Source organism: Populus alba, chromosome 19 (genome assembly GCF_005239225.2).
Source record: "Populus alba chromosome 19, ASM523922v2, whole genome shotgun sequence".
Taxonomy (NCBI): domain Eukaryota; kingdom Viridiplantae; phylum Streptophyta; class Magnoliopsida; order Malpighiales; family Salicaceae; genus Populus; species Populus alba.
Genome location: NC_133302.1, coordinates 14,580,583 through 14,605,777, shown reverse-complemented (window position 1 = coordinate 14,605,777; position 25,195 = coordinate 14,580,583). Strand labels below are relative to the sequence as shown.

The 25,195-nt window shown below is 33.6% G+C and overlaps 1 protein-coding gene across 1 annotated transcript; it reads left to right on the top strand.

The window, feature by feature from the left end:
• Positions 1-6,670: 6,670 nt before the first annotated feature.
• Positions 6,671-7,771, top strand: LOC118028904 (uncharacterized). Its single transcript, XM_035032658.2, has one exon. The coding sequence runs from the start codon at positions 6,927-6,929 to the stop codon at positions 7,614-7,616; it is 690 nt and encodes a 229-aa protein (XP_034888549.1). The 5' UTR covers positions 6,671-6,926; the 3' UTR covers positions 7,617-7,771.
• The last annotated feature ends 17,424 nt before the right edge of the window (positions 7,772-25,195 follow it).

The window sequence follows — 25,195 nt, the reverse complement described above, 5'->3', positions numbered from 1 at the left end:
GGCTTCTTATAATTGCATTTTCACTAACTATCGAGGATTTCAAACTAAAAGCCAATTCATGGATTACTTTTCATTTAATAATAAGTTAACAACCACACCACCATCCTTATTTAAATTTCCAACTCATGTGGAATTCTCGTTAATATTTTTTATAATTTCATGGATTCTTTAAAAATACAAGAGAACACAAGCAAACACACAAAACTAATATCAGAGTCTTTGATCATGGGGTAGGGATGAAGCATAAGTTCATTTTTATTTTTATTTTTATTTTGTTTTAAATGGGTAGATCTAAACGGAGTGGTCTTAATAGTAAATCTAAGAAGATAGTAAGATTGTTGGTCCAGCTATTATCTTATAGGATTAACTTGTTACTTAAACCAAACATATATTTTGTATGTCCTCATTCTTCATATTATAACTTTAATATAAGTGGTAATAGGGTGACCAACCAAGAAGAAATAAATATTGAGAATTTTAACAAAGCTATTGATAATTGAAAAATCCCTTGAAAATGTTGTCTAAACCATAAGGACGAATCCATTAAAGATGTTGTTGCATCTTTAATTTTTGAGATGTCCAGAGCCTTTACAAGTAATGAAGTTTATATGGTAAAAAAAATGAGAGGAATATTAGTCATGTGTCACCTAAATTAAGTCAAATAATATTTGACAAAATTGAACTCACATTAAGACCATGTTTGTTTTTTGGAAAGTAGTTTTCAGGAAATTATTTTCCAAACTTTCTTGTGTTTGTTTGTCATTGGAAAAGTTGATCAATGAAAAACACTTTCCGATCAACAAAAAACACTTTCTCGTCAACAGAAAACACTTTCCAGTCAATTTCAGTCAAAGAAAAACTTAGCTTGGTTTTCAGGAAAGTGTTTTCCCTTTAGCTATGTTTGTTTTCCGGAAAGTGGTTTCCGGAAAATCACTTTCCAAACTTTCTTGTGTTTGTTTGCAATTAGGAAAGTTGGTCAATGGAAAACACTTTCCAGTAAAAGAAAAATTTGGCTTGGTTTTCAGGAAAGTGTTTTCCTGAAAAATTTGAGGGGAAAACACTTTCCGGAAGTTGTGAAAAATTTAAAAATATAATTATTTTGCTGATTATATCAAATTTGATCCTCGAACTTTTGATTGCTATATATATTTTGTTTTGAATATTTATTTTTTAATTTTATCTCTTAAAATTTTATTTTATTATATTAACTCTGGTCCTTATTTTTATAATTGCTATTTATTTTTTCCTTATCATTTTTTTATTGAAATTTTTTATCTATCAAATTTGGTCCTTATTTTTTTTATTGTTACTTATTTTATTTGAAATAATTTATGAAATGTTGATTATTATTATTTTAATTTCTTCATCTTTCATTTTTTTTAATTTTGATCTCTATTATTTTGATTATTATTTATTTTATTTGAGATAATTTATGAAATTATATTTTTTTTTTCAATTTCATTCTCATTCAACTTTTTAATTTGTAAGATCTGTTCCTCATTATTTTAATAAACTCGAGAAAAATAAAAATATTAATAAGTTATTTTCCAACTCATTTTTCATGACATAACCAAACACTGGAAAGTGTTTTCCAACTTATTTTCCATTACACTACCAAATATTGAAAAATATTTTCTCGGAATTCACTTTCCAAAATGAAACTACTTTCCAGCAAACAAACGGGAAACATAATGATAAAAGGGGAGGAAATTAATAAAAGGAAATAAAATTAAATGAGTAACGGATTGCCATATATTAATACCAATGCATTTTATTGATGAGGTAGCCTAAAATATATAATATTATTATCTATAACATTATATGATTGGTAAGGTATAGATAAAATAGAATTTACAATCAATGTTTGAAAAATAAAATTTAATCTTAATAATATTCTATAATGCTTAATTTTATTAAAAAAGTTTTCAATTTTAATGTGTAGCTTTTTTAGGTTGATACTAGATAGGTGGCCTGCGCTTTACCGCATTTCGGGCTAATATTTTTTTAACAATAAAAAATAATATTTAGACACTGCTAACGTATTTTTTTTTTTAAAATATGATTCGAGTCATAGACCATATCGAAAAAAAAACATTATAATACTTAATTCTCAGCTAGCTCAATGTTGAAGGACAATAAAAAAAAAATCAATTAAAAAACCATCTTGAGTCAACTCGGCCCAGCCTGCTAAATTCATTATTTGGATTTTAAGACTAGGATCACTCAATAGAAACCAAACTGGAAAAAGATTACGAAGTCAATTCAAAAACAATTAAATGTAGAAGGGTGAAATTGAGATAAAAATAATATTAATCAACAAAAATGACAAAAACAAAATGATCAAAGTAAACCTGGGTGAACCTGCCAAATCCACGTTCGGGTCATAAGACTAAAATAGACCCACGAAAACCGAAAGAAATTAAAAGTTCAATTCCTAACAAACTCAAAATTAAATGATTAAATTGAAAAATAATGTTAAACCTTTGTTAAAATTCTGAATATTAAAATATTAACCCGAAAATAAAATGGGTTAAATTAAATCAAATATATAAGTTAAATCACAAGAGATAAAATTAATGTAAAGAGAGAGAAAAGAAAAAAAAAGGATCAAAGATGCTACACGAGACCGCTCCTCAATAAATGAGTGACCTTGACAAGAACACAACACTAAGATAATTCCAATGGCACTAATGAAGACTACCTTCATAGTCCAATGAAAGGCCCATGTGTTACCTAGATATGACAACCTTCCACCGTATGTTGGTGCGTGTATCACAAACACCATCAATTCTTCCTCATGGTCCATGCCTTTTCTTGAAAATAGGCTGAAAATTGTGTTTAAGTTTTAATTTGAGCTCTAAGTTTTATATTGTTTTGAATGCATTGCATTGAAATCAGTTTTGTCAAATTAAGCATCAATTGAGTGTCAAGTTTGTTTGCCGATATCATGACACCCTCATACAAGCCAACTAAAACTAATCACAAAATCTAAGCCTACATTAATCTAGGGTAAAAGGATTAAATTGAAAAATAAAAAAACTAAAATGATTAATTAAAATAAAAAAACACAATGCAATATGAAGAGGGTCGCACTAAATAATCAAAGCCTTTTTAGTTGTTTGTATAATTTTTGTTATTTTATGCTTCTTGTATGTTAGGTTTAGGAACATTTTTATTTGATATTATAAAGCTTAAATGTAGGTTGGTCAGTCAACAATATTGTAAAATGAGATTAATTTATTTTTTTAAGATAATATTTGACAAAGTGAAAATTATAATTCCTTATAAGTATAAATATAAATTTGTTAATTGTCTCATCCAAATGCAAAGAAGAAGAAAAGTATAGTAATCTAAGAGTATAATAAGCATGCACTCTATATATTTAATTTGAGTCACACGTAATAATTTATGATCATATTAAATTTAATATGATTTAAATAATTTAGAAAAATAAAAATTATTTATGAAAATATAAAAATATATATCAACTTTTATACGTGATTATCAAATATCACATATTATTTTGATTGAAATAAATGGAATATGAAGTGCTAGTTACTGCTAGAATACTAAAGTTTCTTTTTATTAAGGAAATATTACCTTAGTAAATATGCTACAATTAAAATTAGATAATGTGATTTTATATGTGAGTGTTTGGTCGGCGGTGACGAGTTGGATTGGTTTGGGTTGGATAGAGGTTTGGATGGTGGCTGTTGGTGGTCGGAGAGTGATGGTTGTTGTGTTGTGAAGCGTTATTATTGATTTCCATGCTAGTTTTGTTTTTATGGTGGTAGAGAAAAAGACAAAACTAGGATTTATTGCATTCGGTGGTTATGGTCTGGGTGTTGTTGCAATTCAAACGGTTGGTTTTAGACGGTCAAAAAGAAGGCCTAACTAGGTGTTGTCGTGGCTTATATGTACGATTGTGTTTGAAAACGTGATTTGTAATTATATTTTCTTGAATTTAAAATTTTTTTATTAATTTTTTATATTTTTATATATTTTTAATGTATTAATATTAAAATTAATATATTTTTTTTAAAATATTATTTTAATATATTTTTAAATAAAAAAATATTTTAAAAAATAACCTAAACTGAACAGGATAGAGAAAAAGGCACGGCTAAGTGGTGACGTGGATGGGCTAGGTGGTGGTGAAAAATGTGTGGATGAGTTGGTACCGATGCAATACATCGTCTGCTTTCTCTTTATATATTTTTTGTTTACTTTTACTATTTGAATGATAGATAGATTAATGATGTTTGTATCATATAAATACAAGATTAAGACTGCTTTTTTTTTTTAATTATTATTTGTGTTTTAAGTTACAATTTAATTAGGAGTTGTTGATTTTTTTTTCCTAATATATGAGAATACTTTGGATAAATACTCTTGCAAATAAAATTAATTTTTTTTATTAAATTATACATGGAAGAGGATTTGATATTACAAGTTCCAAATAAAAACAAGAAAATAAAATAAAAATATTAGTACAATGAAAATAAAAGGTGCGGGGAAACTATGGTGACAAAATTAAATTCTCAATTAATTTAATATTAAAAATAAATTAGCAAAAATAATTTTGAAAAAAATATATAAGTTTTTTTTAAAAAAGTAAATCATAGGGGGAAATCATGTAAAAACAAAAATAAAATAAAAATATTAGTACAACCAAAATTAAAATGTGCGGGGAAAGCTATTTTCCCCGTGTTTTTTAGAGTATTGTTAATTGGGTTTTGATTTGAAAAAACTATGGTAAAAGAAAGAAAAAAGATATAAAAGTTATAAGAACATAATAAAAATTAATTCAATTATAATGACAAACTTATATTATTTCAAAATTTTTTTGTTGAATAAGTTTTCATGTTTTTAATTTAGGCCTCGTTTATTTATTGGAAAGTAGTTTATTTTTGAAAAGTAAATTCTAGAAAAATAAATTCTAGAAAAGTAAATTATTTTTTGATATTTGGTAATGTAATGAAAAATAAGTTGGAAAATAATTTCTAGTATTTGATTATGTCATGGAAAATGAGTTGGAAAATAACTTATTATTGCATTATGTTTTTCAAGTTTATTAAAATAATGAGGAACAAATCTTACAAATTAAAAAATTGAATGAGAATGAAATTGAAAAAAATTATAATTTGATAAATTATTTCAAATAAATAAATAATAATCAAAATAATAGAGATTAAATCTAAAAAATAAAACAAATTGAAAGATGAAGAAATTAAAATAATAATAATAATAACATTTCATAAATTATTTCAAATAAAACAAGTAACAATCAAGAGAATGATGATCAAATTTGATAGATAAAAAATTTCAATTAAAAAATAACAAGAAAAAAGTAAATAATAATTATAAAAATAAGGATTAAAGTTAATATAAAAATTAAATTCTAAGGGATGAAATTGACAAAAAAATATTCAAAACAAAATAGATATAGCAATCAAAAAGTTTGAGGATTAAATTTGATATAATCAGCAAATAATATAACATTTCTAAATTTTTCATAACTTTTAAAAATTATTTTCTGCTCAAAATAAAATTTTTTTTAAAAAAAATCAAATCAAATTTTTATTTGATTGAAAAATATTTTTTATTAATTAATTTTTTTAATAATAAATAAACACAGGATTTATCATATGGATGAATGAGAGAGAGAGAGCGTTACCCCCAGGATTTCTCATTAAAAAAAATAGTTATTAAGAAAAGAAAAGAAAGCAAAAAAAAAAAAAAACAGACTGCCCAAATAAGCGTTGATGACTTGGCATTCTAGTGTCAAGAATTGATTGATGTGGTTGGTGAGGGAGCCAATGGGCGTGTGTTAGCATTAATGCTGCATGCAATTGAAGCAAGACTACCACGTGCCAGCGTGCATCCCATCCCATACTGCCACATTCTCCACGTTGCATTCCTATCTTTTTGAAATTGAACGGCCCTGATTAAAATCACTGCCTTTAACTGCCTGTTAGATTTTGTGTGAGCCACGTTATTATTAAACATCTCCCAAACACGCAATCGTTGGTTTTTTGGTTTTTTTATTTCCTACAGCCGTTAGCAGAATCAGCAACTACACCCATCCTATCATGACCCTTCACACATATTAAAAGCATTTATTTATCTTTTTTTTTAGCTGATGCCAATTTTTATGACGAAATACTTTTTTGTTCTTGTTTCATACATATTAAAAAACATTTACTCACAAAAAAAATTATTTTTTATCGTTTTCACAAATAAAATTGTTTCATTATCAATTTACTACTAAGAAAAACAAGATTCTCTAATTATTATTATGAGAGAGATAAAGAAAAAAAAATAGTATTAATGAATGTTTAGTTGTGTGGTAACAATTGTTTTATAAAGTAATTTTTGTTTAAAATTATATTAAAATAAAATTATTTTTGATATCACCATATAAAAGGGTTTTGAAACACCAAAAAAAAATATTTAAAATAAATAAAAAAAATAAATTTTTAAAACATAAAACAAACATAATCTTAGTATTCAATCAAACAGCGACAGCCAAGAGGGTTGCAATTAGATCTCAGTGGTTTGTAGGCAGAGGATTAGACTCTGAGGTGGAAACGAGTGGACGTGACACAAGCCTTCGTGGACATGGTCTTTATAAGAGAAGGCAAGAACCAATGACATTAGCAGTAGAATACGGAAGTTTCACACGAGCAGGTTCTTGAACCCTTCTTGCTTGCACTTCTCACACCAATCTTGACCGTCCACGGATCTTTTCTTGCCTGATCTTTTCCTTCTCGTGGACTTCAACTCTGATTCGGAGAGTAAATGCCTATAATTGCCCCAGTTGCGATACAACACTGCTAACGTCCCTCTTACCAACCAATTACAATTCCCTGTGCGATTGTGTTATCTTCTCTTCTATATTCCTTGCCGTCTGTCTCCATACATAGATGGCATCAGTGGGCATTCGTCTTGAAGGGAATGGTCTTCGCCGGTTTTCTGAAAATAATCCCGCCAAGAATGCCCATCTGTGGCCATGTAATAATGTCAAGATATCCGGTAACTCATGTGATGGTGCAAGATTCAGGAAAGGGAGGGCATCGATGTCAATGAAGAGTATTACAACGCCGGGAATTGTAAAGGCAACCGATTCTTCTGATGGAAACAAGAAATCTGCAGTTTTATATGAGAAGGCTGAGCAATGGATGAGGGATTCTGTGGTGGAGATTGTTAACAACTTAAGGGAAGCGCCTCTTTTGGTCCATGTATACGCGAAGGAAAGCGGTGGAACGACGGTGCTGAAGACGGAGAAGGAGGTGGCGGAGGAGAAATGGCCGGGCTTGATGGAGAGATGGGGAAAGAGAGAGACCCAGTTGCCTGATGGGGTGATTTTTGTGGAGAAACTGGAGGACGGTGAGGAGGAGGAGGAGAAAGATGCGATCACCAGGGCATGGGGGATCGTGGTGCAAGGGAGAGGAGTGGATTGTGGGCCTGTCTGCTACTTGCTGAAGACAAGCAGGGTTGGGGCTGGGCCTGGTTTGGGCCTGTGCTGCACTCATTTTTGTTTGATGAAGGTACAGAGCTTCAGGGAGACAGCCAGGTCTCAGTTCAAGAATTGCTGGTTGTCGCAAGGGCTTTGAGACTGGAAACGGTGGCGTTTCGATTATCTGACACATAAATCATTGGTAATTAAGGGTGATGGTTTATGATGTAAATGATTTATACATTTAAAATCAATTATGATTAGTCAATTGTAACAAGAGATTGTTTGTTCAATATTATTTTTTTTAACTTAGCATTAGTCTTGTTTCTTTCCTTCCATTAGACAACTTGCAGTCATGGGACATGATCAATGAAAGAATTTCTTTTGTTTTTTGTTCCATAGATGTTTTAGGAATTGACATCAATTGTGTATTTTAATTAAATGGCTTGAAATCAAAAGAATGATTCTTAAAAAAAAATAAAAGTTATATAATTTTAATAAATTTATAAACAATAAATATTTTAAAAAACAATCCCGGTAGGACAAAATATCCATAGCAAAAGAAAATCAAAATCTTATATAATTTTATTTTGGTATGGTGAAAGAAAAATCATGGATGCAACAATTAAGGTTTGTTTGGGAATGGTCGTGTATTTTTTTTTAATATCAGCACATCAAAACGATTTAAAAACATAAAAAAATTAATTTAAAATAAAAAATTTAAACTTTAAAAAAAATACAATTTATACTGTATTTTCCAAAAATACTCTTAAAATCTGTTTGGAATTATGATAGTTGCGGTAATTTAAAATATTTTTTATTTAAAAACTATATTAAAATAAAATTTATATTTATGAGGGATTTTAAGCTTTACTCTATAAGTAAAATACACGTTGAGGTTGGGATGAGAGAGAAGAAAAGGAAAGCGTAGAAGCTGCATTCATCGTGGCTGGTAGCTTGCAAACGATTACTTGAGCGTTTAATGTATTCTCCAGCACATGATTAGCTCAAAAATATTGTAGATTACTATACATTTGCGAGTAAAGCAAGGAAAAGCCAAACACTAGTATTCGTGTGTGCTTTATCTAACGAAGATAAGGATTATCTTCCTTCAATGACTTGAAAATTTTACTCTATCTCTTACTTTAACTATAAAAGATATATATTAATATTGATAGTTTTTATTTAAATATTACAAATTTAATTACTATTATTACATCATTAAATAAATAATATTTTTTATCAAATACTTTTTATTATTCCATTAACTTATTAACAATTTCATCACGTATGAAAATTCACCTGATAATGACTATAGTTTTCATAATTTTTTTGAGCGTGCAACAAAATCAGGTAAAATATCATCAGAAAAAAAATTGAAATTGTGATTAATTTCCATAAATGCTACGTCATCATGCGATGTTCTTCTAATTTATATAGTGTTATTAAATAATATTAAATATTAGTTTTTTCAGTAAGACACAACTTTTAAAAAATTAATTTTTTTTTACCGGGTCAGATGTAGTCCAATGAATACTATTCACATGAATAGTGCCACAAGAATTCACCTGGCAATGTTCAAGTGAACAATGTCAGGTGAATGCTTCAAGCATCGCAAATGAATTATAATTCACCTAGCATCACCTGGCAAGGGTGCTATTATGAACAGTGCCCAAGTGAATTCCAAGAGAAGCATCTCCCAGCTACTATGTCCAAAATGCCGGTTTGATGAAAAAATTTTTGGGGCCCACCAAATAATAAACTGCTTTTTTCATGTTATTAAATGCTTGGTTTATGCAGTTTGCTTTAAAAACTAAAGCTACCGTGTAAACAAACATCCACTTAAACTTTCTTGGAGCTGTATTTATATAGTATTTGTTTGGATTGGAGATGTGGTGATTTTTTTTAATGAAAAAACATGTATTTTTTGCTTTTAAAAGATGAGTATGTTTTAAAAGGGTTGTACTTTCTAAAAACAAAAAAATAAATGTTTCTCGTTAAAAAAAAACCAACCTCCCACCTAAACACACACACACACACACACACACACATATATATATATATATATATATATATATATATATATATATATATATATTATTGAGAAAAAAAGGCTCCATCCCCCAATATATTTACCTGTCTAGATGATATTTTTCCTAAATATAATAAAGAGATGTTACATTAGGCATGTAAATTGTGTATTTATAGATGAGTCCAATGGACAAAGTTTTCAAAGTTTATTTGTAGGTCAAAATTCACTTTAAAGTAATGTTTAGGAATGTGATTAAAACTATATTTTTTTTAAAATTTAATTTTTAGTTTAAAATTATTTTTTAATGTATTGATGTTAAAAATAATTTTTTAAAAATAAAAAAATATATTATTTTGATTTATTTTCAAGTAAAAAAACACTTTGAAAAAGTAACTACTGTATATTTCTAAACATCCTACAAAAATCCGACTCATACTTATGCAACTTATGGATCAAACTCAAATTGATCCTATTTCAAAAATAGAGTTTTTTTTATTTCTCCTTCTTAATTTGTGCACTTGTTTTATTTGTTTTCAAATTTGATAGTTATCTTCAATTTCTGCACAAGATGTCCAGTCAACACTAGTTAAGCCAAAGCCCAACCCCAACAATATGTCTAGTCAACATGATTGCCCAATGTAAATATGTCCGGCCCGGCCCACTAAGGAGGTGATCCATAACTTGTTGGGTTGAGCGGAATAATGGCATGTTCGCAATGTTACAGTCTCCAGGTATCAGTACGACCTCGTATAAGGTTGATAAGTAAGACCATACGATTCTTGTCAACAAGGGTGTCTAAATATCCAAAGGCCATAGACGAGGTGAGGACACGTGAAAAAATTATTCTAAAGAGATAATGGTATTAAAAACCATAGCTTTAATACCTGATCGGTTCAAACCCAGGTTTTAAGTTTTGACATGATTATTAGGTCATCCCGATCAATTCTTTTTATTTTTAAATCAAAAGTTTTAATAAAAATAAAAAATAAAAATCAACGGGTTACAACCTGATTTTTAACTAGATCTTGCCAGGTCAGCTGGATTAATCTACTAAATTAACCAAATTACACCAAATTTTTTTATTTATTTATTTTTAACCCAATTTGATTTTAACCTCAAATCAATCTAGTTCTTAATCAACCTGACAGACAGTACCGAATTTCAAAACTACGTTAAAAAACTGTCACTCTCCGTAAACTAAACAAGAGAATTTAATTCCCTTTATTTTCCTTTTCCTTATAGGTTTCTCTACTATTCCCTAGCATTTTTTTTGCCCATATAGAGACTGCAAGGGTAGCTTCTTACTTCCTGGCTCAGGTATAGTCTCCAAGCTCATTGATTAGCAAAACCCAAAACATAAGAGCTTTGAATTTTAGTATCTCATTATTTTTAATAAAACTAAGTATAAAATAATAATAACGTGTAACAATTTTTTTATATATATTTTATTTCAGACTGGGTTGATTTGCTGTCTTTTTGTAGCGATAGATGAATGGAATTGAACATGATTTAGCAAAGGTGAATTTGTTGTATTAGATATTGATAAAATTAGATGTTGACTTAGCCATAGCATTGCAAATAAGTCTCCTGGTTATTAGGGAGAAGATCACATTTTCTGTTACAAGACTTAGTCATTCACCACGATCTTAGGGCATGAACTTCGTGGGTTGTTATTTGATTTTATTCTGCATTGTAAGGCTATTTATAGCCACTGTTTCTATTGAATAAACCGTGAAATTACTCCCAGTGTTCTAAGTGCATCAACTTATATTTTCTCAAATATAACATTTGGTATCAGAGCACAAAAGAACTAAACACAACAACTTGCCAAACACCAAAATCATGTCATCGGAAAGTAGTTTTGTTCAGCCTGCCATCCCGAAGCTTGATGGTCACTATGATCACTGGAGTATGTTGATGGAGAATTTCTTACGCTCCAAAGAATACTGGAGCCTTGTGGAGATGGGGATCACTGCAGCAGCAGAAGGAGATGAACCAACAGAGGCGCAGAAGAAATTGCATGAAGAACATAAATTGAAGGACCTGAAATGCAAGAATTACCTGTTTCAAGCTCTCGACCGATCGATCTTGGAAACCATACTGAAGAAGGACACAGCAAAGGACATTTGGGATTCTTTGAAACAGAAATACCAAGGAACTGCACGTGTGAAACGTGCTCAATTGCAGGCTTTGCGGAAGGAATTTGAGGTACTGCATATGAAATCTGGTGATTCAGTTAGTGATTATTTTGCAAAAACTCTTATTATTGCTAACAAAATGAGAATTCATGGGGAGCACATGAAAGATGTGGTGATTATTGAGAAAATCCTAAGGTCCATGACTCCGAAATATGACTATGTCGTATGTTCAATCGAGGAGTCCAATGACCTGGACAATCTGTCCATTGACGAACTACAGAGTAGCTTGCTGGTTCATGAACAACGAATCAGTCGTCATGTCATAATGGAAGAGCAAGCATTACAGGTCAGTTATGGAGGTCAACAAGGAGGTCGTGATGGAGGACGAAATCCCTATCGTGGCAGAGGAAGAGGAGCAGACGGCAGAGGCAGAGGGCAGAGGCAGAGGCAGGTTTTGTCTTTGACAAATCAACAATAGAATGCTACAATTGTGGTGACTTCGGACATTACCAATGGGAATGTTCCAAGACACCAGGTGATCAGAAGGCACACTATGTAGAGACAAGAGAAGAAATGTTGCTAATGGCACACATTTCTTCTCAGGATGATGCTGCGAAACACATATGGTTCCTTGATTCCGGGTGCAGTAACCATATGTGTGGAAGGAGGGATATATTTTTCGACTTTGACTGCAATTTTACAGAATCAGTGAAAATGGGGAACAATTCCAGTCTTAGTGTGCATGGTAGAGGATGTATTCGAATAGAAGTTAATGGAATTTACCATGTCATCACAGATGTCTTCTTTGTTCCAGAATTGAAGAACAATCTTCTAAGCATTGGTCAATTAATGGAGAAGGGACTTGCTGTGACAATGCAGCAAGGCAAATGTAAGATTTTTCATCCTGTGAAAGGTTTAATTATTGAAACTGCAATGACCCACAATCGGCTGTTTACTATCATTGGTCACTGCAAGTCCACACAAGATCAAGCTTATTTTGCAACCATCAACACTGATCAGGCCACCCTTTGGCACCATCGTTATGGACATCTCAGCTGGAATGACATCAAAACATTACAACAGAAGAAGATGGTAAATGGGCTACCACCATTCAAAGCAACTCAACAAGTATGCACAAGATGCTTGATCGGCAGACAACACCGAGACCCATTTCCTCAAGAAAGCGTGTGGAGGGCCACTGCAATTCTCTAATTGGTGCACACTGATCTCTGCGGTCCAATTAATCCCAGCTCAAACAGCAATAGAAGGTATATCATAACGTTTATTGACGATTATAGCAGGAAAATCTGGGTTTATCTTTTGGTAGACAAATCAGAAGCTTTTTCAGCCTTCAAGCAATTTAAGGCTCGAGTCGAAAAAGCCACTGGAACTTTTATTCAAAACCTCAGATCAGACCGAGGGGGTGAATTCACCTCAACCGAATTTACAGCCTTCTGCAATGATAATGGCATTCACAAGCAATTGACAGCCCCATACTCGCCCCAACAAAATGGCGTCGCTGAGAGGAAAAACAGGACAATCTTGAATATGGTGAGGAGCTTGCTGCTGGAGAAGCAAATTCCCAAAACCTTTTGGCCCGAAGCCGTTAATTGGGCGGTGCATGTGTTGAATCGCAGCCCCACTCTGGCTGTGAAAAATAAAACACCACAGGAGGCATGGGATGGTGTTAAACCATCGGTGGCGCACTTCAAAGTATTCGGCTGTTTGGGGCATGTACATGTTCCAACTCAAAGAAGAATTAAACTTGATAAAAAAAGCATCAAGTGTGTTTTTCTAGGGGTAAGCAAAAATTCTAAAGCCTACCGTATGTTTGATCCAATTTCAAACAAAATTATCATTAGCAGGGATGTGGTTTTTAAGGAAGAAAAACAGTGGAATTGGGGAGATCATGGGCCAGAAAAGGAGGCAGATTTCCAGTGGGGAGATCATGGCAAACCGAGAATTGGAGACGAGTGGGAGCCATTCCCAGAAAAGGAAGGAAATGGGTTTGCAGTTGCGGAAACAGAAGGGAATGGGTTTGATAATAACGAAGGGTGTGCTGAGCAAGATGATGGTCAAGTCGAACTGGAGGAGCTGGTGGAAGACCAAGCTGAGCTGGGGGAAAATTATGAAAATTCTGAGAATTTGATTTTATCTCGAGGAAGAAGAAGAAGACAGCCCCGATGGATGAGAGAATATGAAATGGGAAGTGATTTTGGTGATGCAGACGACGTGGCAGACGACGTGGCACATGATGTTCACTTGGGGAGAGCAGACGACGTGGAACATGATGTTCATTTGGGGAGAGCAGACAACATGGCAGTCGATTTGCACTTTGGAAATCTGGCATTGTTCACCGACAATGACCCATCATCCTTTGATGATGCCGTGAAAGATGACAAGTGGAGGGTGGCTATGAATGCTGAAATTTGTGCAATAGAGAGAAACCAGACGTGGGAATTAACTGATCTGCCACCAGGGGCTAAAACTGTAGGAGTCAAATGGATTTTTAAAACAAAATTCAATGAGCTCGGGAAGGTTGATAAATATAAAGCACGTCTAGTTGCTAAGGGGTATAGTCAACAATATGGGATTGATTACGCTGAAGTCTTTGCACCCGTGGCACGACTAGATACAATTCACATAGTAATCTCTCTTGCAGCGCATAAAGGTTGGGACATTTTTCAGCTTGATGTCAAATCCGCTTTCTTGCATGGCGAAATTAATGAAGAGGTGTTTGTAGATCAACCTCCAGGCTATGAAAAAAAAGGGCATGAATCAAAAGTTTATCGTCTAAAGAAAGCATTGTATGGACTAAAACAAGCTCCCCGCGTTTGGTATAGTCGCATAGAGTCATACTTTGTGCAAGAAGGCTTCAACAAATGTCCACATGAACATACCTTGTTCATTAAAATTGGAGATGGAGGTAAAATTCTGATCAGTTGTCTTTATGTTGATGATCTCATATTTACTGGGAATGATGAAGGTATGTTCAATAAATTCAAGAAATCCATGATGACTGAATTCGACATGACTGATCTTGGAAAAATGAGATATTTTCTAGGCATCGAGGTATTGCAGAAGGATGATGGCATATTTATTTATCAATGTAAATATGCTCATGAAATTCTTGAGAGATTTCATATGGGTCAGTGCAACTCAGTGAAAAATCCAATTATTCCTGGATTTAAACTGACAAGAGATGAAGGAGGAGTTCAAGTCGATAACACCCTTTACAAGCAAATGGTGGGGAGTCTTATGTACCTTACTGCCACACGTCCTGATTTGATGTTTGCTGTGAGTCTGATCAGCAGGTACATGAAGCACCCCACAGAATCTCATTTTATGGCAGCAAAGAGGATTCTAAGGTACATAAAAGGCACAACCAGTTCTGGGATGTTCTATAAGAAGGGAGGAGTTGCTGAATTGTTCGGTTACACGGACAGTGATTACGCGGGAGATCAAAATGATAGAAAAAGTACTTCTGGTTATGTTTTTATGATGAATTCAACTGCAGTATCCTGGTCTTCAAAGAAACAACCAGTAGTTACCCTTTCTACTACAGAAGCTGAATTTATTGCTGCAGCATCTAGCGCTTGCCAAGTCATCTGGCTGAGGAGAATTTTAAAAAGTCTAAATTATACATAGTCCGGACCGACGATTGTATATTGCGATAATATCTCGGCCATCAAACTTTCGAAAAATCCAGTTATGCATGGACGTAGCAAGCACATCGACATTCGTTTTCATTTTCTCCGTGATCTGGTCAAGGATGAAGTTATAGAACTAACATATTGTTCTACTCATGATCAAATTGCAGATATCATGACTAAGCCTTTGAAGATTGAAGCTTTTTTGAAATTACGAGACTTAATGGGTGTTTGTGAATACACCGAATAAACTGCTTGCACATGCAGTTTAAGGGAGGATGATAAAATTAGATGTTGACTTAGCCATAGCATTGCAAATAAGTCTCCTGGTTATTAGGGAGAAGATCACATTTTCTGTTACAAGACTTAGTCATTCACCACGATCTTAGGGCATGAACTTCGTGGGTTGTTATTTGATTTTATTCTGCATTGTAAGGCTATTTATAGCCACTGTTTCTATTGAATAAACCGTGAAATTACTCCCAGTGTTCTAAGTGCATCAACTTATATTTTCTCAAATATAACAAATATATTACAAGATATCACATAACCATGGTCAAACTTGTTTATCTTGTCTATGCTGCTCATTTAATTTCATCAATAGAATATATTCATCTTCTTATGCTATAGTAAATACTAGTCTCTGAACCCGTGATACGTTACGGGGCTAGATAGTTTTTCAAATAAAAAATAATATTTAGATACTAAAATGAGTAAAAAAATATAAAAAGTCTTTTATGACAAATATGTAAAAAACACTAATTAGAAGATGATGAATTCAAGCTTAGATAGAGTAAAAAGAAAAATACAATCAAAACATTTGGTAATAATTTTTTTAATATATTTGTTAGAAAATAAAACTTACTTTGAGGCAATGTCCTTTTTGAAAGTTTCCTATTGAAATGAAAATTTAAAAGTGAAATTGAATCCATTTTGAATAGTCATATATGAGAACTAGTGGATCTTTTTTTCTAGAAGTAAACCGTTAGACTATAAGTAGATCTTTTAAAGCTGATGACACTATTGATATGTGGATTTATAATTTCAATTTTTTTTAATTTTTTTTTGCTTTAAATTTTTTTTCACTCGGTTCTTCCACATTTATTTTATTAGTGGTTGGGATTTGATAATTTGTTTGTAAGAATTCAATGTTGGTTTCATGGAGAAAGAAAAACATTTTGCCATTCTTCTCGAGCTCAATTTTGGAAAAGATTGTTTGGGTTTATCCGTTTTTTATGAGATCAAAAACCAATGAACAATAATTGATCATTAAAAAAACATCAGTCCCTCAAAACAAAAAAGAAAAAGTTTCAGGTTTTAAAGGGATGATTTTATAAGCATCCAAACTCTTTTATTTTAATTTAGTCCTTAATTACCAAAAAAATATAAAGTTAGACTTGTTGTTAAAGGTTTTAGATATTAAGAAGGTGTGAATTATTTTGACATGCATTCATATGTGTCAATAATAACTTTTATATGGATATTAATAGCCATTGCAACTATTAATAAGCTTGAAATACTTCAAATAAATATAAAAATAGCTTTCTTAAATTATGACTTTGATAAGGAGATTTACATGAAATAACCCGAGGGATTTGTTGTCAATGAGTAAGAAAATAAAGTTTGTAAGTTTGTCAAATTATTACATGGACTAAAATAAACACCTAAATAATGACATGAAGAATTTGACAAGGTTATGTTGCCAAATAAGTTCAAAATCAACGAAGTTGATAAATGTGTTTGTCGCTCCCGACATCGCGGCGGCCCTAAAAATAATTGATTCTCGATTATGGAAAAAGAACAGATTTCTGGCATCCGGTTCTTTTAGAAAAAGGTCTTGTTTGAGGAGTCGCCACCTAGTATTATGGTCACTAGGAACCCTAACTGGTCAACAGAGATTCTATGGCTCGAGATTGGTTACGTAAAATGAAAGATATTATCACCCCTTAAACGTTCTGCCTAAGGCAGACTGCATTGTTGGTTTTGTCTTAAATTGATAAATATTTATTAATTTATGCTATGATAATTTGTTTATAATATTCCCGACTCTGACGTCAGTGAATATTCGAGCTCGAATAATTCCAACTCTGGCGTTGATAAAAATTCATAGCTAAAAAACAATTAGATCAATATTCTTTATTTCCTACTTTAGCACCAGTGAACAAATAAAAATAAATTTATTTTTATGCATGCATATTTTTTTTATTTTTCTAGCTAAATAAAATAAAATACAACGAATAAAAATAATATAAATTTAAACTGGTATTTTTATTCCTAACTCTGGCGTCAGTGAATAAACCAATAAATTTACATTATTTTTATTCATGATACACATTTTTTATTTTATTTTTCTACCTTTTTTATTTTTCTGTTTTTTTATTTTTTATTTTTTTTGGGACTGGGCCTAGCTTAGCCCACATGGGTTGGGCTGGACCCAGCCAGCCCAGCCGGGTCACAAGCTTGTCCCGGCTGGCCATTTTTTTTACCAGCAGGCGTGCATGAGCACCTCACGCATGCCTGCTATAGGAGCTGGTAATTAAAATGCAAGAAGGGAAAACGTAACTTACCTGGTGCTGGAAATGGCAGTCCGGATTTTTTCAGTCTTTCTTGGTCCTCAAGATCCATGTGTTCGTTCGTTTCCCTTCTGTCGGTGTGTTCCTTCTGTCAGCTGCTCGTTCCTCTCTCCTTTTTAGCTTCCTCCTCTGGTTTTGGAAGCTGATGCTGGAGAAGAGGCAGTCGGTGGTGACGCTGGTCCTCTCTTCGTTTTTCAAGCTTCTTCCTCTGGTTTTGTTTGCGTTTGCTTCTCCAGTCGTCCCTTTTTTTTCTGCGTTGTCCTCTGTGTTTCTTTGTTTCGGTTCCTGGTCTTCTCTCGGTCTCCCCTGTCTGTCTCGTTCTGCTCCGTTCTTTGTTTCCAGTGTTCTCCCTTAGTCAAGTCGATGAGGGTTCTTCTCCTGTCTAGGTTGCTGGAGGCTGAAGAGTTGCTGAAGATGGTGAAGAGATGGTTGAAACTGATTCTGTGTCTTCCCCTCTCCCCCTGCCGTGCATGGCTTTCTTTCTTTCTCCCTCCTCGGTTCTGCACCTTTTTTTTTTTCAGTAAAAAAATCCCCCCTGGTGCTCAGTCGTTCCATGGCTTTTATAGCCAGAAAAAACAATGCGTTTTCTTCCAACCTTTAAGTGTGATAATTGCAGGAGTAATGGCTGTGCGGCGGTGTGCGTCCGTTTCAGTCGGGAAGAAGATGAACAGCAAAGGGAAAACGACGCCCTTTTTGGTGTTTAATTGCTATTTGCATTTTTGACCTTGCATTTTTGACAATTTTGTAATTAAGTCCCTGTTTGAATTGTAACTGGACCCCTGCATTTCAGCGTCATTTTCAAGCTGGTCCTTGGATTTTGATGTTTGCAATTTGAACCCTAATCAAACCCAAAACTTTGATATTTTCTTAATTAAGTCCCTGAATAATTTAATTCCAAGCTCAATTAAGTCCAAAACTTATTAATTCTCCAATTAAATCCTTGATTGGATGAATTAAATTAATTTCAAGCTTAATTAAGTCTCAAAACTTATCAATTCTCCAATTAAATCCTTGATTAGATGAATTAAATTAATTTCAAGCTTAATTAAATCTCAAAACTTATCAATTCTCCAATTAAACCCTTAATTGGATTAAATAAATTAACTCCAAGATTAATTAAATTAATTTCAAAGTTTAATTAAACCCCAAAACTTTCAATCATTTTGCCATTAACCCAAATATTAATTCATTCTTCATTTATTTCATTTTACTTGTTTTCTCATCATCATCATCATTATTTTCTCATCAATTTTTTTTTATCCTTTTCAATAAATAAAATAATAAAAAATAAAATGGTCAAAAATTGGGTTATGACAGTTGCCCCCTCTTTATAATATTTACTATACAAAGATATTTAGAAAATTTTATTTTTCTTTTAGCTTTGTGTAGTAAATTTATAAAGAAAAGTAGATACAGAGAGATGTCGAAATTAAGAAACAAGTCATTTGGAAGACGACCCACCTTTTTTTTTTTTTTTTTTTTTTTTAAAATGGATCAAATTATTTTGGGCAACCTGCCTGATGATAAAAGAAACGCGAAGAATTTTGCGAGTGGTCTAATTGTTCCAGGCGACCTGCTCGATGATTGAAAAAAATACAAGAATGATTTTTTTTTTTTTTAGGATGGTCACATTGTAATGGGTTACCTGCCCAGTTGGTAAATTGTAATGGGTTACCAGCCCAGATGGTCACATTGTAATGGGTTACCTGCCCAGTTGGTATATTGTAATGGGTTACCAGCCCAGTGAAAAAAATACGATGATTTTTCAGGATGGAAGCTCAAAGGAAATGAGGGCTCGGAGGCACACTCGAAAATAAATGAGGTGAGGGCTCAAAGGCGCGCTCAAAAGGAGATAGGATAGGAAATGCACTACCTTTGATGGTCGAGGGCTCGAAGGCGCACTAAAAAAGAAATGAGGTGAGGGCTCGAAGGTGCACTCAAAAGGAGGTAGGATAGGAAATGCACTACCTTTGATGGTCGAGGGTTCGAAGGTGCACTCGAAAGGAAATGAGGTGAGGGCTCAAAGGAGGTAGGATAGGAAATGCTCTACCTTTGATGGTCGAGGGCTCGAAGGCGCACTCGAAAAGAGATGAGGCGAGGGCTCGAAGGCGCGCTCGAATGAAGATAAGACGAGGGCTCGAAGGTGCGCTTGAATGGAGGTAGGATAGGAAATGCACTACCTATGATGGTCGATGGCTCGAAGGCGCACTCGTAAAAGGTGAAAAAAACACAGAGATTTTTCAGGTGCCCTAATTCTCATGGGTGGCCTGCCCAAGATGAAAAATTCTCAAAAAATGAAAAATTTTCAAAAGCAATTTCAATCTTGGCCATTTCAAGTTGGCCTTCCACTTGATGGATTCTGTTGGAATTTTCTCATATGAAATTTGCAAAACTCATTGTTCAATGTCTCGAAGTTTAGATGATATGCATGTATCTTTACCTGTTTTGAAATATAGGCCCCCATTTCTTCTTAGTCTTCTTATTGTTTGACTGATGAGGACTTGCTACCTCTGATTCGGGTCATCTTTGTCACTTGGCTTCTAGCCTACTCGAGTTAGCCCATGTAAGTCTATTTCCATATTTGTTTGCACAACTCAGTCTTTGTGGTGCCCATCGTGACCTACTTGCTTGCTAAAGATTTTCTGATTTGTCAAATAATTTGAGAGGATCATTCATTACTCCTCGTTTCACTACTATAAACATTCGGTGTCACTTGCTAAAAGGATCAAACTGTATTTCATAAACCAAAATGCCCCATTGTCTTGTTGTAGGAAATGAACCATCTCCTTTTTCTAGAATTTTTCCTTCTAAGCACAATGTTGCCCCCTTGTATTGGTCATTGCCCCTAAGTGTGCTCTGTCAGCGACTTAGACAAATTATGGTTTTAAGAGGCCATTCTTTCATTTCTCTCCTTTTCAGTTTGGTGAAGGAATATGGGTCTAGAATGAATCTTGAAATCTTGATCTTGCATTTTGAAAAAAAAAATTATTTTGATGTGAGTCTAAAACAATTTGCTTTTGAAATCTTGCAACTCCTTGGTTATTTTCTTTCTTGGAAAAGAGATTATTTGCTCTTGTGTTTGGCAATGATATCTTCGGTGAAAATACATCATGAGATGACCTTTTTTCAAAGTGAAGGGCTCAAGAAAAAGCTCGAGGTTTTGTTTGAGAAAAAATTGTCTCTTTTTGAACACTCATTTTTATCAGCATGAATAATAATGAATAGCTTATTCTTGAGGTCATGAATCTTATGAACAAAATATTCATTGCATTTTGAGAGCATTGTTTATTGTTCTAGGCTGCTTACTTGTTTGATTAGAAAGGACTTCTACAGGTACGTAACGTAGGCTGTGGTTTTTGGCTATGAAAGAAATGGATTCATAAGGCTCAAAGAGTATTTCAGGGTTTCAAAGACTGAAGATCACGATCAATAGTTTGACTTTTGGAGTCATTCATATTTTCTTTTGCCGCTCTTCTTTGATTTGCCCCTCTTTTTTCTTTTTCATTGCTTTGCTAGAGCATACTCATTTTATCTTGATTATCACTTTTTCTTGTGATTTGGGCATGTCCCCTAGCATTTGAGTTTCTTGGACTCTTTTGCCTCTTGGCTTTCTCACGGCTTTATCATCTTTCTTGATCATTGAAATTTCACTTGCCCCTTACTTTTTTTCTTGTGATGTGGGCATGATCCCTAGCATTTGTGTTTCTTGGGCTCTTTTCCCTTTTGGCATTCTCACAGCTTTATTATCTTTCTTGATCATTGAAATTTCACTTGCCCCCAATGTAGGGTGTGATCTTAATCGGGATTTTTTATGAAAGAAAAAAAATTATTCAGGCTCAAAAAAGGATTGCAAGGGATGTATTTATTTCAGAACGTGAAAGGAATAACAAAGATGACATTTCCTCATTTCAAGCGTAAGCAGCTATGATCAATAAACTTTGACCTCATCTAGTGTGATGGTTTAGTCTTTGCAAAGATGTAATTCATGAGTTATGAGCAACAAGTTCACTACATACCATTATTTATACATTTAAAAACACATGATTCAAGAGTCATGGGGTAAGGGTATTTATTCATTTCTTTTTTCTTTCTTCTTTTTAGAGTTTGGTCACCTTTATGAAGGAGTTGCTTGATTCAATTGTCATTCTACAAGTAGAATGTCAAAAATATCATTTTTGAATAAACATCAAATTATTTTTTTTGAAATCAAAATGCTAGATCAATTTTTTTTCAAAACTCCAATAAGGAAACTGATTTTTGTTAAAAGAGATGAATTGCATCTATGAGATTGCACAAGGCTTCAAAGATGTGTTTGTGAATCTTTATAAGAAAACTCTCTCAGAAAAAAAAAAGAATAATGATAATCGTAAACACGATTGAATGACAAACTCATTATTTTCATTGAAACTTTAGAAAATAAGTTCAACAAGAAAGAACTTATGACAATATCTTGGGCTATGAATACTGACATGATAACATATAAAGGGGCTAAACATTTAGCGATCATTGATTGGAATTTCTGGAATATTTCAATCATTCATTCTCCTCGACAAGGGCATCTTTTCAACAGTCAATTGAAGTCATTTGTAGATCATTCTTGACCTAATATCACCATAGCTTTATCTTCAAGATAGTTGATTTCTGGGACTTGGTGTGAAGCAATTAGCTATAGGAATGATAAGTGTCTTGGCAACCACCTTCAATGAAACTGTTCTTCTCAGTCGGGTTAGCAATCTTACCTAACCTGATGGCTTGTTCAATCCTCTCCGCTATAACAACCAAGTCAGTAAAATGTTGTGCAGAGCTTCTAACCAGGTACTCAAAGTATGGAACTTTAAAGGTGTTGGAAAATAAATTGATCATCTCCTTTTCCAATATGGGAGGATTAACTTGTGCAGCTACCTCACTCCATCTCCGGGCGTATTCTCTTATGGACTCCTTGTTGTTCTTCTCCATAGCTTGCAAGCTTAAATGATCAAGGCCCACGTCTATATTGAACTTATATTGCCTCATGAAGGCATCAACTAAGTCCTTCCATTTTTTAACCTTGGTATTGTCCAACCGCATATACCAGGTGAGGGCAGCGTCACTCAAGCTTTCTTGAAAGAAATGAATCAGCAGTTTCTCATCATCAACCACCTCGACCATTTTGTTGCAGTATGCTTTAAGATGAGTTATAGGGCATTGAGTTCCCGTATATTTGACAAATTCTGGCACTCTAAACTTTTTGGGAATGACAATGTTGGGCACCAAACACATCTCAGCAGCCTTTATAGGATCATATAGGCGAATTCCCTCCAATGCTCTCAATCTTTGCTCCAGGGCAACTAATTTGTTCATACCATCTTCTTTTACCCTTTTTCCCTTTTGAGATTCCTTCTCTGTAGAATCAATGGTAAACGACATTCTCATGGGGTATGCTGGTTGAAAATGCATGGCTTGTTGAAAATCAGATGACAACCCATTTGCCCCTAGATTTTGTGGATTGAAGGGATTTACGAGCATAGATTCAGGCTGAGCTATAAGTGTTGCTTTTCCGGATTTATCTCTCAAGGCTTGCTCGAGTAGACTAGTAAGCCTTGCGACTTCTTCCTTAAGATTGGCCACCTCTTTTTGATGTTGGGCTTCCAATTGGGCTCTTTCTTCATTTTCCATTTGTCTTTTTCCCGAACGAGTGTTATAGATGGGTTTCAATGGGGAACCTATATTTCAACCTGCTAAATGTAAATCATGCAATTATGCAAAAATGCTGAAGCAATTAAAAAAAAATACATATGAAATGCGGACTTGCCCTTCACGGGGTGACAACCTAATAGAAAGATCCTAATTATTCAGTGCATCAAGGGGTTGGTCATTATCTAGTCTCAAAGGGTCTCTCGCATGCTCAGTGATCGTCCATGAAAGGTCGATATGAGGCTTACAAGTAGTGTGAAGATAGAGGCCCTGAGTAATATCAGTTCGGCATATCAACCACTTCCAAGTAAACAATCAAGCGAGAGTTGGATGGTTTCACGAGTCTTACCCAAGCTAAAGCCATTGGGGTACCGTTACTTCCCCACTTATCCTAGGTTGTAAAGTGTGTGCTCCCAAAGTGATGCATGACAACATAAACAAGGATGCATGTTAAAGCAATAAATGCAGGAAAAAATAAACAAATAAACACAACAATAACAAAAAATAATAATAAAAAATAACAATAATAAGACAAAAGACAAAGCTTAATCCTAACTCCCCAGTGGAGTCACCATTCTGTCGCACCCGACATCGTGGCGGCCCTAAAAATAATTGATTCTCGATTATGGAAAAAGAACAGATTTCTGGCATCCGGTTCTTTTAGAAAAAGGTCTTGTTTGAGGAGTCGCCACCTAGTATTATGGTCACTAGGAACCCTAACTGGTCAACAGAGATTCTATGGCTCAGGATTGGTTACGTAAAAGGAAAGATATTATCACCCCTTAAACGTTTTGCCTAAGGCAGACTGCATTGTTGGTTGTCTTAAATTGCTAAATATTTATTAATTTATGCTATGATGATTTGTTTATAATATTCCTGACTCTAACGTCAGTGAATATTTGAGCTCGAATAATTCCAACTCTGGCGTTGATAAAATTTCGTAGCTAAAAAACAATTAGATCAATATTCTTTATTTCCTACTTTAGCACCAGTGAACAAATAAAAATAAATTTATTTTTATGCATGCATATTTTTTTTTATTTTTCTAGCTAAATAAAATAAAATACAACGAATAAAAATATAATAAATTTAAACTGGTATTTTTATTCCTAACTCTGGCGTCAGTGAATAAACCAATAAATTTACATTATTTTTATTCATGATACACATTTTTTATTTTATTTTTCTACCTTTTTTATTTTTCTGTTTTTTTATTTTTTTTATTTTTTTGGGGCTGGGCCCAGCTTAGCCTACATGGGCTGGGCTGGACCCAGCCAGCCCAGCCGGGTCACAAGCTTGACCCGACTGGCCATTTTTTTTACCAGCAGGCATGCGTGAGCAGCTCACGCACGCCTGCTATAGGAGCTGGTAATTAAAATGCAAGAAGGGAAAACGTAACTTACCTGGTGCTGGAAATGGCAGTCCGGATTTTTTCAGTCTTTCTTGGTCCTCAAGATCCATGTGTTCGTTCGTTTCCCTTCTGTCGGTGTGTTCCTTCTGTCAGCTGCTCGTTCCTCTCTCCTTTTTAGCTTCCTCCTCTGGTTTTGGAAGCTGATGCTGGAGAAGAGGCAGTCGGTGGTGACGCTGGTCCTCTCTTCGTTTTTCAAGCTTCTTCCTCTGGTTTTGTTTGCGTTTGCTTCTCCAGTCGTCCCTTTTTTTTTGCGTTGTCC

Excerpts from the sequence above, each read along its gene's own strand:
- LOC118028904 (XM_035032658.2), top strand. The coding sequence starts at position 6,927 with ATGGCATCAGTGGGCATTCGTCTTGAAGGGAATGGTCTTCGCCGGTTT.